The 17,915-nt window shown below is 48.1% G+C and overlaps 1 protein-coding gene across 1 annotated transcript; it reads left to right on the plus strand.

Annotated features, from left to right (window-relative positions):
* Positions 1-1,114: 1,114 nt before the first annotated feature.
* On the plus strand, positions 1,115-17,697 carry LOC144129918 (uncharacterized). Its single transcript, XM_077663977.1, has 11 exons — positions 1,115-1,238; positions 2,342-2,359; positions 2,403-2,499; positions 3,760-4,009; positions 6,503-6,695; positions 8,075-8,110; positions 8,187-8,346; positions 11,160-11,410; positions 13,258-13,761; positions 14,886-17,216; positions 17,538-17,697. Exons 1-11 carry the CDS (start codon positions 1,115-1,117, stop codon positions 17,678-17,680), a joined length of 4,107 nt encoding a protein of 1,368 aa, XP_077520103.1. The 3' UTR covers positions 17,681-17,697.
* Positions 17,698-17,915: the final 218 nt, after the last annotated feature.

Below are 17,915 nucleotides of genomic sequence, written 5' to 3' on the forward strand. Positions count from 1 at the left end.
CTATGCGCAGTTGTTTAATGTTCTCATAATTAGGAAATCTGATCCAAGCATAGCCTGACGACTCACTCTGACAGTGCATTGTAGGGTACTAACAAGAGCTGCATACAGATCAAATATGAACCCTTGTAACAAATTGATTGAAAGTGTGAAGACTGATTGCTAAGAAACTTCTGAAGTCGGGTTTCTTTTGAGTTGAGTTACACCGTTCTCTTTTATCAAGGACTGAGCGCGAAGACAACCGCTGTGGCTGTGCCAGGGATACGCCAGTGTTCATCAACGAAGGCGGTGTGAAAAAATGCGTCCGAGGTAAGCAGTTAATTCCAAGGTTGCACATTTGCTTCATCAAAAAATTTTTGTTGAGGGTTGCCTAAAAAGGTTTCGTATTTTTAGTTGCGTCCGGTTCTACTCTTAAATCTATGACGCGGCCAAACAGAGTTATAGGCGGTGGCACGCACGTGCTTGTAATTAGAAGTGCAGCTGCAAATTCTTTTGGCAAATCCCAGGGGTTTGTGAAATGATAACTCCCAATGGCGCCAAGGCACTCGCAAACTCATTCGATGTGATAGTTGACAAACTTAATCCAGATAGCGTAATGGGATTTTTGTTCAGGAAATAGCTGTTCGTGCTTTGTTGCAACTTTGAAGAGGAATAAACAGGCATCATTGGCACGCATCTGGTCTTCAGACCCCACAAATGTATCTTACTAGTCAATAATGAGCACCGTTTTCTCTATTGTTTTGATGTGCAAAGCGCAGGAGGGCAATATTCGCCTTTTTGGAGGCTTTTTAATCACGTTGTAGTCGCGCACCGTTTGGAGTGTCGCAGCAGAACCGAGAAGAACCAGCCCCGACAGTGTCGGGTCTCTAACTGTATACTTTCACTACACTGCTCGCACTATACGGGGCCCCGTGTCAACTTCTTCATTGACGGGCGCGAGTTGTGGCCCGCAGCCATAGCGTTACTCGAGGGGCGCTCTCTGGCGGGATACTCTCAGAATACTGTCTTGACAGATGTCTACACAGTGTCCTTTCGAAGTAACACCTCTAAATCGAGTAGCTCGCAGAATGAGCCTAACTTCAGCGTTATGTAAATTCGGTTCTTCGCAGCCAAGTCGATGTACGAGTCATGCGTGAGCCACCAGGAGTGCAGCTACCAGAACCCGAACCTGCAGTGCGTGGACTTCCTCTGCTACTGCCCGCTGCCATACGTGCTCACCGAGGCACATCGGTGCCTTGCACGTAAGTATGGCCGCCGACGCCCGTGCAGGCTTTGGGCTAAGAGCTGATGGCGTAAAGTATTGCTGCGTATACGGGGGAGCTTTTGTGCAACAAAAAACAGTTTTAGCTGTGCGTACGCAAGTGCTTGCATACGCAAAGCGCTACGGCGCTGCGTGCGTTACGCTGTCCGCTCCGAAGTATAGTTTTAGCTGGCCGTGCCGTAGCGTCCCTCAGGCGCACGTGGCGCCATCTAGTGACAAGACGTCAAACCACATCAACCCTCGGTTGAAGAACATTTCATCCGTTATTACTGATAACTAATGTGAGTGCATTGTGAGCCTTTTTTGTTCCAAGAAGAAAAACTATGCAAACCGAGGAAATAGAAGAACTGGCTAGAAGCCAGAAAACTGTTTCGCCAGGTGTCGTTGCTACGAGGAAAACACACTGCATATAGTTAGGCCTAGGAGCTTGAAAATCACCAAATTATCTGAAAAACAGGGGCTAGTTATCGCTTATACCGCTGCGTGTGGGCAAGAGTAGGCGAAATAAAAGCGAACCGCTAACATTTGAGCGAGCTCATGCGTCGGAGAATTCAGCGGCGACATGTATTTATTCCGAAGCGGGCGAGCAGGGCGCCGCGATCTTGTCAACGTTAGCGTACGCAAGCCACGCAAGCGCCGCAACGCAAAGTCCGCTGGCTAGCGTGTGCACGCAAGACGCAGGGCTTGCGTTTGCGTTCTGCGCATGCGCACTACCGTCCCAGCAAACTCCTTGCGTACGCTAAGCCGTTGCGTACGCACAGCTAAAACTGTCTAAAAACAGTTGAAATTGAAGACTTGTAATATCTTGTGCTGACGGGTTGTTCTTGGCGTCGATATCTTACGACAATAGGAAAGAGTGCGCCTTAATATTTTAGTTTTAAAACGTCAACATGCAAATGAACTCCTTCTGCGTTAACTTCAGCTGTGGCCAGTTATTTCAGATGTATATTAAATAATCGACGACGCCAAAAACGAGCAGTTAACCGCTAACCGAATGTAGCTAGTGTCTGGTTATGTTGAAAAGCAGGTGTGTGTGCGTGTGTGTGCGTGTGCGCGTGCGCGTGCGCGTGTGTCTTTACGTAGGTGTTGAGCTTGTGGCTGGTAAGTTTTTCATTGTGAACTATACACTTCTTTCCATCCACAGCGCCCGTTTCGTATAACAACATGGTCTTCACCATCGTACCAACCGCGGTGCTGATCGGAGCTCTACTTATGATCGGCGGTGCTTACACCTACAAAAAGTGAGTGGGGCGTCAGCATTGGACCCTTACGTGACGGCGCAATGGCACAGTTATATGATGAATAGATTCTATACATACGTAGACAGCGCACCTATAGTTCCTATACGTATTGTTCAGGCTAACTTATCGAACCGTTGCAGTGCAGTTCAGCCAGGAAATCCTAGGAAATCTAGCTTATAACCGCTTCTCTTTACTGTTGCCCACTGCTTCTACCCTCTTTGATCTGCGACAATGCGGCTCATCTGCTGTTATCGAACCAACGTGAAGGTTGTGCGCAGTGCACAGACAGCGTTGATCCTCTAAGCAGTGGAATTTTTCAGTCGATCTGGCCGTGATTTGTTTGTTGGCATTTTTGTCTCTTTAGTCAGAATATCGTGGCGCTGAAACACCACTCTTGTAAGTTAACACCCATAAAAAGAAATGTTAACGGACGTCGTTGTTGCCATCGTAAGATGTCATAACCATAAAGTGACGTGGTCGACTTCTTCAGGCTAATGAGATTGGTTTCCGCTAGGGTCTCTAAAATACAATGGCCGTCCGGCATTGCGGGTGCCGACGCTCTCAAGGATGAATGTGGCCATGTGAAAGAGGTCGCCAGTAGCGCTACTGAACCTTCCAGAAAGACTTCACGGTGCACAAAGCCTCTGCCTTGGAGTAGATAAGATCAGCTTCGATTTTAAGGAAGCATTGCTTCATCCGAGGACGGCTAATGCATCCTGGATACTTAATGCTTATTTTGGTTGCAAAGTTTAAGGGAGCGCAAGATTGTCCGCTTCATGTCTGCAGTCCTGTGAACATAGGTTAACGTGGCTTATAACTGCGACCTAGCTGTGTTCACATTAACCGTTCGCAAAGCTGGAATGCCTCATATGCATTTCTGGAAGAAAAGACCCGAGATGCGTTTGTGTGCACATGATGCGCGTGGGGTATAGTTCTCTGAGAGACGCTGTCATTATGGTCAGTTTCTATTCTGCTTGACACATGGATCTCACGTTAATATTTAAGTCACCACGGCGCTGTAACATTTGCTCGTGGCCATTTAAGTCTAATATGGCTAATAACCATTCCTCACACCATGCTATTGGCCATTAAGGTATTCTTCCTCACCTGATAACCTCCTGTAAGGGCGTGCGTGGCTTGGCCCGACCCACTTGTGCTTGAGAGCGATGTGCCGCAGCGTACCATACACTTGCGCTACATGCATACGTTGCCGCGTGTGGTATGAGGCAATAAATCTCATGACTGCCGCCATGGTCGTAGGGTTGCGGGTGGCAGCGGCGGCCGCTGGTCGTCGGCCAGCAGCCTCTTTACTCTGCGCAGCACAACTGAGCGGCCCTGGGAGTCCACGCGACGCGCGTCTTCGGCCATCCGGCTGAACCGCAAAGCCGGCTCCGGCCAGCGAACGCGGCGACCGCGGCGCTCGCTGGACGAGCACCGAGAAGCACTTTGGCACGCCAGGGCACCACGGCACCCCCCGCGGTACATCAGACCACGGGAGCAGAGCGTGCAGGTGCGCCGTCGTCCATGTTTTCCTATAAAGCGTCCAGCACTAAGCCGGCTTAACTTGGCACCCTTAAATCGCGTTCGAAGAACGTGTGAACGGGTATATAGTTATAGTAGGATACAACTTAGAGAATTTGCTTAGCGCCGTCCTGTATTACTCCGCTGGCCAATCACAAAAGTAAACGAAATCTGCTTTTGAATACTCGACTACATTCAACAAGGCAGATATCAGAATTCTACTGCTTATAATTTTTGTTCTTGTGATTAGCTGCTTGTTTTGTCAACGAGAGAAGTTTAGCCAACGGACTACTTTTTCGTCGTGGAGGAGTTCTGTGCGGCAGTCCTGAATGTGGGCGGAGCTTCACTGCAGACTTAAGTTGTATCCGACAGTATAGCTCTAGCGATCAGACGGGACACAGGGGACAACTCCTGCTGGTGAGATATGAGATGCCGATGCACCCGGTAATACGTGAACGTCGCGCACGAATTAACCGTACGTTGCGATTCCTTTGCGAATATGGCTCTGGTGGTGTCGCTCGAGGCTGTGTTTCGTGCCTGCCAGCTTCGGATAACTCCTAGTACTTCCTGCACTCTGAACAGGAATACGCCTATATGGGAGTAAACAGGGAGTAAGCTGTCTTCTAGCACAGCCCGCTTTAGAGAAAGAGAGTGCGCTAGAGAGGGGTTTGCTCTCTTTTTATTCCTTTCTGTTTAGAGCGTGTAATTGCACTCACCAGCGGTATAGATTGCTCGCAGGCGTTACATATTAGCTGAGTGTTGTCCACGAGGCCCATTGAAACCGAGCCCTGAGATTTTCTGAGATTTTCTGGAGATGGCGCTTTACACAGTGTTACACAGGAAGCACCTGTGCTTTATCGCTAGTAGGGAATGCGTGAGCGTCTGTCAGAGCAGAGGAGCTTTTGGGCTTCGGCTAATTAATCTACTGCCTCTTCCATCTAAAGTGGAGTGAAGCAGAGCCTGGAAGGAAAAAAAAAGTCTGATCGCGGAATAGTGAAACTGCTCTGAATAAAAGACAACCCGTTTGTTGATATGAGGTCGTCCTTCCCGGCATTGACCTGATATTCACCGGTACCAAGCTCTCTTTACACCATTCGGCTCTCCACGTACTTTTAGGTGATATCGCGAACTGCTGCTAACCGCTTGTGCGGCCGCAGTATCCTGCTTCTCAATCCTACAACAGCCATTGTCATGAATTCGCCACATACCGTTTGCACGCCGTGTTCTCAATACTTTATTCCGCTTGCATACAAAAGCTTTATGTCAACATATTCTCAGAAAACGACACTTTCCGGTCGAAATGTTTGTAGTGACTTTGAGGAAGCTGTGCGGAAAGAAAAAGGGAGAGCAAATGTAAGGACTCTCAGCCAGAGTTCAACAAATACTTTTCTCTCATTTTCTGACATACTGTTGCGGGAAAATTAAGGAGACGCATGTCGGATAAATTACTGTTTTACTGTCTCTGGGCCTTCTAGTTAATTAGCAGCCTTAGAGGTGGTATTTCACAAAACTGACACAAGCTGCACAAAATGGAACTAATGCCCATTATTTCGAATTTATCGACATGGCGATTTATGAAATCTGAACGACGCTTAGAAATTTTGGTAATGACATCTACTCCGGCCTAGCCACAGGAACTATGCTGCGCCAGCTGATCGCGCAGCCATCATTCAACTTATTTCCCGTCGCGGGGTTAGCAGCGAAAAGGTAATCAGGCGTGTCAGACACGTCGTCGCGCTCCGTCATTCTTCGGTGTCGACGCCAGTCAACCAGTGCAGTGCGGCTTGTGGCGCGTTAATTCAGAAGATGACATGTTCTGTGTGTGGTAAATCTGTAGAAACAATAGAACACCTCATACTAAATTGGGATGGTCTCCATCCCGATGTCGATGCTGGCACAGTCACTATTCCTGAGGCCCTAGGGTTTAGAGTTAACAGTAGTAGTGTAAATAAATCTGCGGCGGAAATTAGCAAAAAGCGATTGGAAGATTGGTGGCTCAAAATAAGAGAGGTGACATAAGATTGAAAGTGTAGGAAGACGTATATAAAGAAAATAGCGAATTTTATAGCTTACAACACAGTTAAACAAAAATAAAAATAAAGCTCACCATGGTGGCAACTGCCATCACCCCGTTTCAAAGAGGACGCTCCTACCTTCCATCCATCCATCCAGTGGCACCGCGGGCGTGTTTCTCCTATGGCCTACGTCACCGGGAGCAGCGACCCATAGCATGTAATCAAATTAAATGATTTCTTACATAAGACGGCCCCAGTTGTCTTTCGTTTATATTTTTGTTCCCCTTCTCATTGGTCCAAGTGACGTCACGGCACCGGTATCGAGAGACACCACTTGATATAACAGGTGCTTAAGATAATATAGAACTGAATAAAATGCGTGTTGTAATGCACATCTTATACGTGCTATCTAGCTAACTGTTCACGAGCAGGAATAATGGATGCTTAATGCGCGCTGACGATCGCAGACGTCGTTCTTGCAAGACGTCCGCGTCAAGGAGGAGTCAACGCTGTCGTCGGGCTCGGATTCGCACCGGGAACCGGCGCGTAGCACGAGAACTGCGGCCAGCAGGCAGCAGAGTCTTTCTGTGCACGAAGGGGTGTCCGTGCATATCATCGACAAGAGCCCCACCTCGGGGCGGGCCTCACAGGAGGTGTCCAGTTGAGTCACGTCCGCTATAACCTCTAGTCACACGGGAAGTCTGTATATTACTGGTTTTGTTTTAATACGGCGGTACAGAGATATTTTTGTTTGGCTATGTGCTTTGCGGATACATTGGATGAAATTCATAGCGTGATTATACAAGTGTTGACAACGAAATAGGACTCGCGTTACATATATTGATTAGCCACAGCCATGCGACTAAGGGCGTGGCAAACTAAACGAGCGCGTGTCTGTGCTAGATCTCATAGATGATTTTAAATGAGTTTTTTTGTTTACGTGGCGGTTATAGTTTTTTTGGACACGTTTAAACCGCAGGCTTATATATTTTCTTCAATTTTCAGGTCACACCTTAAGTAAGCAAGTGTTCAAAATGAGAGGAAGGGATTGTTCTTGTGCATCAAAGTTTTGGCCGACATGCATGTAAACTTTCGCTTTTACTGCTTTGCTGTTAAGGTATACTAAGGACAGGAAGTTGGCGTGTATGGAAGGATTACCGCTTTCTAACGGCAAGGAGACCGCTGTCATGAAACGAAACATCTATAAGCTAAAAAAGGCCAAAAAATGAAAAACAGGTGCCTCCATTTGCTACTGATTTTGAGAAGTAAATTGCGGTACGTCCAATGTTTTTTGACGCGGATCTCAGAGGCTCGGCAACAAAGCCATTTACTTCAAATGAGTGATCACGGAATCCTTTTCGGTGTAGACGTCACAAATTTGAATCGAGTGGCGGAAAAAATTTAAAAATCAATTTTCTCAGCTATAAGTGCGTATTTTGCTGCTGCAGAAACATCGAAATACCGAGGAATAGCCACACAATTAGTGAGAATTGAAGATCACTGGACGGTTCCGAGTTTGTAACGCGAATGATCCAGGGATAGCTGGCATATGGTCCTAAATAAATAGACACACCGGACTTGATATACTAGAGTGAGTGGGCTAACCACTAGGCCACAGCCGCAGACTCTTTAATGACGAAGAAGCGCATATAAAGGAGGGCAGAAAATAAAAACGAAGCTCAGTAAAGCCCATTTTCCTGCAAAAAAAAAAAAAGAAACCATTCAGAGGTTCGTATCTGGAGTTGTGCAGTTGGAATTTTCAGGTCCCCGGAACTCTCAAAGCCTTCTTGGAATGCGATATTTGTCCATTTTCGAGGTGAAGTAGACCTTTAGATTTTGATTGCTAAGGGGCAGCGGATCGATTCCATTACAGAGTGAATTAAAATACTGTTTTTTCTTCTCCGTTTTTTAGCTGGATCTGTTTGAAATTCGCGCGTACTTCGGCACTTAGGTCGGAGCAAGTTAGACTATTGGAAAAAGTGTCCAGAATTGCGAGCGCTCTTGCTTTTTGCTTTGCCGCAACTGTTTTTTCCTTGCAGATGTGCGTGATAGTTCAATGGAGGCCCTTTCGCAGGGTACAGAGAGACCGCTAGATCGAGCTTTTACTTAATAGCCCAGGAGAGGAAATTCATGCGAACGCATTGTGTGCAGCTGAGGTTCCTTGGCTGCGGCAGGCCCGGGGAGAGGTCAGCCGGCGCGAATCTCCGACTCAGCTGCTGCGCAGGGTGCTCGACGAGGCCGAGGTCAAGATCAACGTTGAGAGGTGCGGCTCCTTCGACCTCCACGACACAGAGCAGCCGCCGCTGCCAAAGTGCGTCTAGCCCCCCGCACGCTGTGCGGATAGTTATCGGTCGGGTTTCGTTTGAAGCTAACTTTATTCGGCAAGGATTACCATTTGTCCCTCCAACATTGTGTTGGAGGCGGGTTTTTAGTTGTGTCAGTCTTTACTGGGCCTCACAATAAGCACTGAAGACAGTGCCAACGGAAATAATTTTCCGCTGTCAGAAGCGACCTTCCAAACAATATATTGTAGTTCTTAATATGGTGGGGAATGGCGAGAAATGAGATGTTCATTCGAGAATCCGCTACCATCGTAGCTGTCACACAAAACAACAGAATACGCCTGGTGCCAGATTGTTTGCAAGCGTGGCATGCTGTTCCGTGAATGCAAGAAAAGAAGACATATAATCCAGTGAATGTTTACTGCGCTCGTGAGCGCATAAATAGGAACAATATGGGGCGTATTCCCACACGATTGCCTCAGCTTGCCAGCACCTCTGGGCTTATACTACGAAAAAGGAAATGTGCACCAGAATGTTTCAACCTCCTGGCTACAAGGCGCCGTTGTACATTATGGAGGCAATTCTGAGGGAAGCAATGGCCTGCATCTGTTCGAGACTTCGCCGTCGAGTTTAAAGCTTCGGACCTGAGGTTCACATTTTTTTTCTCGAAGTGTTAGAAAAGTGGCTGACAGCTCTGCGCTCTTGGCTCAAGTTTCCAAGAGCGTTGAGCAATTTATAAGGCGCACGAATCAGCTCACGTTAAAAAACGGCAACCATTTATAAATCACCAGATTGATTCTAATGGCGCTTGGATTTATCGAAAGTGCCATCTCACTATCGAAAGAACGCAAAAGCAAGACAGGAAAGATGAGCTTTTTTACCCCTGCTTCAACAGCGTTCGTGTTAGAAAACATGGCATCATTTGCCAACCAGAGTATGTGCGGTCAGTGTTTTTCAGGCCTATGAGCATAACGACAAAATTGTCTTGTCGATTGCTTCAGACTCTACTCTTATGTCGAGCTTTTACTGTTCTACGCAAACTAAAGGCTCGGAACAGAGAGAGAAACTAGGTACTATGACATGACCCGATGAAAGAGTCACTGGGTTCAAATGTGGCCTGATGCACGAGCCATTGTGAAGGTTGCGCGGCGGTTGGCGTTAGCACTGCACCAATGAGTACACATTGAAGGGGGGGGTGGTGCTCTTAAGGCTGCTGTCGACAGGTGTTCAAGATTCCCCAGTGCCGGCAGTGTTGTGATTGCAAGGGCTGGCGATCGAAATGTGCCGAACTCACGCAGTTCACCTTCGCACGGAAACCGGATCGAACGGGTCCGAAATAGCAGTGCTCGTAAGCGAGAACGAGGCACCCGCGCATCTGTTACGAGCAGTATCCCTCGCCTACTACAATGGCACGGCGGTGCTCTTAAAAACTGCCTGCAATCAAGCGTATCTGAATCACGGTAGAGACGGGCGGTCTTTTTTTTCTGTTCATTGGCAAACAACACCTCGAGCGGGGGAACTGCGCTGCTTAAACAATTGAGCGGAATAGGCGCGGCCTGATCGAAAGAATCTGCCCAGGTTGACCGGAAGCTGATGTAATACTAATGCTATTTAAGACCTAACACTGTGTATGAATAGTGCAGCATGATAACTAAAACCCTCGCAGGTGGCTCTGCGTGAGGAAGAGAGGAGGAGAAGGGGGGGAATGGTTTACTGTGTGCTTCAAAACAATATAGTGACAGCAGCCTCTGTCAAAAGAGATCTCATTTGTTAAACACTGCGCCTGAAACTTCATCGCAGTATTTACTGTTCCATTGCCAATATAGCTAGAACCATTCGTAATGGGTAAATAGACGTTTCACACATTGTGGAAGTTTCAAGATAATGTCGTCATTCTACAATTCTGGATGAGGTGGATGGGAGTAAGTGTACTGTATACGTGATCCGAACTATAAACACTCGCCTGAGAAGTATCGCATACCTAATATTTGTTTACAACAGTTTCGACGATGAGCTTAGAAAGGCTTTACTACATTTTCCTTCAAATGAAACACCATTATTAAAGTTCGAGTTGCGACAACCTAATTACACATGGGCTCATTATACATGACGCAAGCATACTTAAGACGTGTAGTGTGTTCAAGTGCAAGCGCACCTTTCAAATCGCTGTGATAGCCGTACGACTTCGTGCTCGTTAGCAGGGTCACATTGACCTACGCAGGGCTGTTTCACTTGCGGGAATGCAAGGTGTACAAAAGGCTTTTTTTTTATATTTCAAGCGAGCTGCCATAAGGTAGAGTTTGATACGAGAAGACTCGCTGGCACAAAATTATACGATTCTTGGCCTTTTTTTTTGTGACAAATAGAGGGCGGTGAATGCATGTGGTTAAGAGGACCCCGCTGAAATTCTGAACAAGTTTGGAACGTTTGCGGATTTCCACAACTATAAAAAAGAGAAACTGAGCGCTTTGATCTCGCGCAGATGTTCTTCCGTAAATCCCCTATTATAATTACCTTATCAGAATCCTCCACTCCGCGTTATTACAGAACCAGACTTTAACGGAACTAACCATTGTGAACAAGCAACATTTCTTCGGTTCTATTGCATCAGATCCTTATTGCTTGTTTTGTTGACTGGAAGATAACAGCAACAAAGCGTTTGCTGATGGAAAGCGAAATGACCAGAATGGAACGGAATTGAAATATGATCATTAGATTCATCTGGCTTAGACAGCACAGCTGGAGAAACTGCACACATCACATTACCGTATCTTCTCGCGAGGTCCGTGTCGAGCAACATAGCTCTTAATTTGAGACGTCCAAACTGTGCGCTGTGGCGCAGGTTCTTCGGTGACTATTCCGGTTCTCCTGTGAGCAAGTTGCAGGGGTCGGCCAAAGGGGAGTCTACCACCGAAGACTCGTTCATGAGGGAGATACGATACCAGATGAAGGCTGCCTTGTCGAGACCCTCCGTGCAGGACCGTGCTATGTCTACTGACGCTGCGCTCACCACCGATAGCGCAGTTCAGCTGGATAAGACTGCTCCCGACCATGTCGACAGGTCGCAACAGATGTCCGATGCACCTAGTATCAGTGAGACTGCCTTCTTTTCCATAGGTTTGATTGATATTTTGCATATCGCCTGAAAATGCAAAATGCTGCTCAGAAAAAGCTAAGGGAACCTTGAAGCGTTGCGATAAATGAGCAATGTGCTCCGAAATTTCGTTGCAAGTGAATCTGAAAAAGTACACACTACTTCTGCAGGCTAAATTCGCACTTTTTTATAAGATAATGGATACGGCTTGAAGGAACGATGAGAATCTTATGCAGAATTTACATATTCAGGAATACACATACTGCACTTGTGGGAGTTCTCTGTAGTGGAGTGTGAACAGTTATTTAAAGACGCATGCAACACAGTGATGATAGCTCAACAGTAGAGAACTGCGGAAACAGTGCTTTCTAAGCAAATACGTATCCTGGCTGTGCTACAGCTTATATGCGATGTGATTTCAATGAGTTACGTGTTTTTATAATTAGGCGCTGGAGCAGCATCAACGATGAATTTAATAGATACTTTCCAGTGCCAGGGAAGATTATCTGCAACGCTATATAACTTAACTACCACAAGGTGAAGTTGAAAAGGTCTCGTATTATGGCTCCTTTAGTTTTTCCTTCTCGTCTGTCTCATTTAGGTTTTGCTGAATGAGCCTTACATATCAGGCACTCATCTTTATGTGCAAAAATAATGCGTTCTAATTTTTGTGCTATCGTGCGCAGCGTCCATTGCGCACGAGTTTCTAGTGTATTGAACAGGGGACATTACTACTGCTTGAATGCAGGTCCAGAGCAAACCGCTGTTGCCCCAGCCCTGAAGTTAGTCCAGGAAATGGAACATGAGGCTACCGTTCCTGTTCAAAAGTTGGTCCAGGAAATCGAGTCCAAGCAGAACGCTACTAGGGAACCGGTCCCGACTGCTAAGCAGACAGAAGAGAGGGTCGTAATATCTGAGGTTATTTCACAAAATGTTGGAAAGGAGGGAAAACCCAATAATACGGACACATGTGCAACACGAGGCGAACAAAAACGGAGTGTTATCTCTTCTGGCAAACCGCTGAGCGTTCTTACGAGCATAACCAGCCAGGCCGCTGAGAGCGGTCCACTGCTGAATCTTCCTGACACTGCAAAGAACGACCGACAGCGTCTCGTAAAGTCAGATTTCGTGTACTTGACGACGGAAAATGTTAAAGACGTGGAGAAGACCGAGAAGGATGGCAGCAGCGTGAAGTTCACGCTGCCAACATCGCCAACATTTGGTCCTAAAGTCATATCAGACGTCTCAACTGCTAGGAGCCCTACTTTCAGAGACGTCCTTCAGGAACTCATTCAGCAGCATGCACAAAGAAAATCTGCAGCGTCATCACATGAAGGAGCACCGCGCAAGAATATTCAAGAAAAGACACCACCGCAGCTAAGCGGTTCTACTTCGGCGACTGCTGAGAGCGCGACTTGTCCTTCGCTTGCGAGAAAAAATTTCCCTCTTAAAGGGCCCGTAAAAACGAGTTCTTTTCTTCTCAAACCGCAAGGGGTAACAAGTAACTCGACGCCGGCAATGTCCCCACGCTTTTACACCAGAAGAATCGAGGGGTCTGAAATGCTTTGCTCGGCAGTGCAAATAACAACAAATGCTGTGGTGAATGAGGAATGTGCAAATAAGACTCTAGGTTACGGCGGCAAACTAAGCCTCGAAATAAAGAATAGAGCATCTCCTGGCTCACTGAATTTTCCGACGACAGCTGCCGAAGAATCTCGACCTCAGCTCGTGAAGAGTTTTCTTCTGCACACTGTCGGAGACGATGGAAAGCAGGATCAGAAACGAGCGGCTGCTATGCAACAAGTCAGACATAGACGAAGCTCTGATAGCTTCGTCACGAATGTAGATAAGAAGCCTTCTATAGTGTATGCTTCGGGAGATAGTTTCAGTGGATCGGTTGAAACGCCGTCCGACGAAAGCAAGCTGGAAGGATACGTATCGCCCAACAGCCCAAGGAATAATGGACCAGGACAGGCAATTTCGCTGAGTCAAGAACTGCAGACGACTCAGGCCGTTGTCAACCATGGCTTGGAGCGAATGTTCATGTTCTCGAGGATCGAAAACAATTGGAGCTTGACGTCTCCGAAGGCCATCCTCGGAAGCATGGACATTGAATCGAGCGAGACATCCTTGGGAGGTCTCCGAGCTACTTTCAAACAGTCTGCCGGTGCTTGTCAGATGGTGGTACCTCGGGACGAGGCTACGGTAGCGGTTCCTGCTCGGAAAGACAAGAAAACTAAAGGAAGTAAGCAAAAGAAGAGGGTGAACTTTCATGAGAAGCCCTTTGCTGACGTGCTTGCAGAAATAGAGCATTCTTATTCTGACCCTGGAAAGGTCAAGATTATGGAAGGTAAGCCGTTCACTGTCGCCTAAAAGCTACTCAGATAGGTTGATAAATTTCTTTCTCGCGCGCAGTACTGAGCATAAAGATCAAACTATTTTATAGTCTCTCATGAATATTGTCACGACCTGTGGAGCCGGCAGTATTATATATTTATAGTGTCGTAGCGGAAATGCGGCGCAAGGCACATATGCAAATCAAATAGCTAATCCACGAAAGTGATTCGGCGCCTTCGCACGCATAAATTTCTTGTGCTGGGCTGGCGGCCACAGCACGCTCAGTCCCATAAGATTCACCTAGTATTATGATTGTCTAGAGCGCAGACCAATCGTGACTGCCCTAAGAACGATATTTCAGTGGCAGGTCAGTCGCGACCGATTGTTTGGTACGATGTCATACAAACAGCTTTGTTAATTCGACCTGTGGTTTTGGCAGTAAGAACCGACATTGTTTATGCTAACACTGCATAAAATCAGTTGCTGGGCGAGTTGGTACTTCACGCTTACATTCACAGCGCAAAGACGAACATGGACACGAGGGGAGACACCATAGATATACTAGAATACTTGTTGTAGCAGATATAGTAGGATACTTGTTGTGAAGACATAAACAACTATTGATGGCTGCTGAATACGTATCTCTGTCCGTACAAATAGTGACTTTTTAAGATGCTTATTAGCAGAGAGCCAAATCTGTGATGCAAAACAGCGCAATAAATTGTTGCTGAGAGGACGTCAGTGCCCAGCACTTGAGAAAACTATCTCACCATGCACGCTGGAGAAACATGTACTCTCTCTCTCTAGGACTGTGTTGGCTTGGGAACAATGCTCGTTTTCTCTCACTGTAGTTTTCTTTTTGGAATTTCTTTGCACGTCATTCATGCACCAGCTAACCCACATCGCCACTCTCACAGCCTGCTCTCATAACATCGATCACATCTAGATGTTTCTGGTAATTACCAGCGCAATCCCAGTCGGTTATAGAAAGACTGTTGAGTTATTTACGCTTTTTCATTAACAGGTTTGAAAATGTACCAAACATGAAAACTTGTACACCGCGAGACTTCAGAGCTTTCCGAGAACCTGCGTATTAGTCTTAATTTATTTTTTTTTACGAATGTACTTTCTTTCCAGGCGAGAAAGAAACATCTGTGAGCAAGGGTGACACTGCGGCCGAAGTGTCTGCAGAAAGGAGCAATAATGAAGATAAAGAAAGCTGTGACGACATATTCATGCAATATTGCCGAGGTGCTGCAGACAAAAACAGTATCAGAGAGTGTGAGAGCGAAGACGGAAAAAAAGAAAAAACATGGACACCTCCACTTTCCATCGAGCAAGACGTAGGCGGACAACAAGTTAATACGCAAATCATGGAACAAGTCGGTGCTCAAGCCAAACATAAGGAAGCAGGGCGAAGTCTTGTCGAGTGGTGCGGCCCCCACGAATTGGCAGTGCGCAATAATGAGCTGTCGCTGTCGAATTCACAGGAAGCAGTTTCAGAGGAGTCGCTTGTGAGCCACCCGTTCTGTCCGTCGAATGAAGGGCCACTGGTGCCATCAGCATCGGCCACGCTGTCCTTCCTCTCGTCACAGTCGTGCGTCAGCGTTGTGCACCGCATGACAGACTTGACAGTCCTGGACAGCTTGGCAGACCTGGCTACTCCATTTCAAGAGACGGGAGATGAGAAATCGAGAACGGCAGCTGCAAATCTTCCCTACACATCAAAGCCCGATTCACGTGCACTGAAGGGGATTCATCACAGCCTGCGAGGGGCACTGGAACAGTATCAGCAAGGTGAGCAGCAATGGAAGGGGCACTCGTTGCTGTCAACATCTCGGCAAACCTCGGCTGAGAGATCTGCATGTTCATCTCGGCGCCTGCGTAAGTTGGAGCAGGCAAATCGACAGGACAGCAGGGAAGAAAGATCACGGCCGTTAAAACGGCCGAACACTGATGAAAGCCAGCATACGGTTCGGTTTGCAGCCAAGGAACAAAGATGGGGCGACGACATCATCCAGGTCATATTGATTGGAAACAAGCACTACCTTCGCGAGCGGTCACTCACTTCGCCGCGTCCGCTTTCGCCCTCGATGGCTGCGGTGTCGCCGCTGGACGAGACGCGGTACATCGCCCAGCAGATCGAACTGACACATGCCATCAAAGAGGACGTCGCCCACACCTGCCCTTCTCCAGAGCTGTGCTTGGCCGCTGGCGTGGTCCGGACAGTAGCGGTTCCAGAGGAAACGGTGATTACACCGGCGTACGCTCGCGACTTGTCGGCTTGCGATGCTACGCGAGCGTCGGCCCGCGCGAGCGACACTGGTCTGGATCAGAAGATGCCCTCATCGCCGTCTAGTAAAGCGTCGCCGCAATCATTGCCAGGGGCCTGTTCAGGGCCTCTGTCCGGGGTGAGATCACCAGATTCACTTGGCGCCACACATCGCGGTACCTGGAGCCCCAGCGGTGAGCAGCCTAAAATGGAAACGATTGCCGATGCGGTCTGCGAAATCGAGCTGCAGGACCCGCAGGCTGTTTCGGAGGCTCTGGGGTCCAAGATATCAGAGTCTGTGACCGGTGACGTGTTCAGCGGAGACAAAATTCAGATGGACAAGAGCCGTGTCCAGATAAGCGTGATCGAGGGCAGCACGGACCATTTCGTTCCCAGCCTGACTTTCGAGCTGGGAAGCGAGAGCCGGCTGACGCCCACTTGGCCTCAGTGGGACGCTCCCACGCGCGACCTGCTGGCGCCGGTTAAGCTGCTTTCTGCGGCCGTAGGCACGCCGGAGTCGTTCTCCAAGACCATCGGGTTGCCTTCAGCGGAGGGCCTGCTGATGTCGGACACCTCGACACCGGCTAGCCGCGTGAACACCGCGGTGCCGAGCTCGATGGATTGCAGCGTTGTCCTGGAGGCCAGCGCGAGCGCTCTGCCGCATGCCAGGACCGGGAGACCCAAAAGCGTGCGAAGCAGCAGCCATTCTGCGAAGATCATCGATGGCCCCTGCTTCGAATCCATATACAATTCCATCCTGCAGCGAGGGTCTTCACCGGGGCTTTCGCTGAGCATTCCGACGCTCGGATCTCGGGATTCAGCGGGCCTCTTTGGGGTCCGAGAGAGGCCAGAAAGATCAGCCTCTGAGTACTCGACTATTCTATCCCGACACGATGACTCGACGGACAGCGGAGCGGTGAAAATAGTTGCGACAAACTCGAGATCCGTGAGCTTGGCGCCGGGATTTTCAGATCCGCAGCCGAGTGAAAGTTGCTTTCACCAAGCCCTCGTGCAACGCACCATAGACGCTGCTACGGTCTTTGTGGAGGACGCAAAGAAAAGTGGCGACGAACAGAAGAAATCCACGCCTCCTTCGAGTGGCGAGACGCCACCGAACTACAATAGCAGGAGAGGCGTCAGCCACCCATCAAACGACCTGCCGCAAGGCGACGTGGTGGTCAGTGATATCCAGGACGGTGAGTGGGTCACTTTTTGTCGTTCTTGAGATAGATGAAACGTTTTATGTTATTCAGACAATTGAATTGCTTACCCTGAGGAAATGTTATAGATTTTATAGAAAGCTGGTCGCGTCTCATTTTGCTCTGTAACAATTTAGGGACAGAGAAGCTGCGCTGTGGAATGCTTCGTACAAGTTACGGTAACGTTTAGAGAAGTATTTGGTGGAAAGGATGTCATTAGTAGTTTAGTTTATACATGTTTGGCTTTGGCAAGGTCAGGGTATGTCGAGGCATTGCGCAGCATTTCTTCGCTGTTCGAGGATGGACGTGCGCGTGCAGATGCCGGCAGCGATGACGACGAGCGATCCTCGTTTTTCTCGTTCGAGGAGTCTGCATCCGAGACCTCGCTGCTTCCGGACGGCGCCAACTTGGACTGGTCGGTCTCGTCGCCTGCCTCACGGAGCCGTGCGGACCGAGGATGAGAAAGCGGGGTCACATGAAATAGGTAAGGACTGATTCTAGTGTACCGTGCTAAAGTTAAAAAAAAGTAGTGCATTCGAAGGGATACCTCCCTTTCATCCTGGAGCTGTGGCTCCATGGCAAAGGCGTCGTGCTGCTATGTCAGAGTTCGGGGTATCTATCGAGGCCGAATGCCAGATCGTCGGTGTACTGGTGTTCTGGTTTATGCTAAGGAAGCTTAGGTGGTTAAAAGTCTGT

Source organism: Amblyomma americanum, chromosome 4 (assembly GCF_052857255.1).
Source record: "Amblyomma americanum isolate KBUSLIRL-KWMA chromosome 4, ASM5285725v1, whole genome shotgun sequence".
Taxonomy (NCBI): Eukaryota; Metazoa; Arthropoda; class Arachnida; order Ixodida; family Ixodidae; genus Amblyomma; species Amblyomma americanum.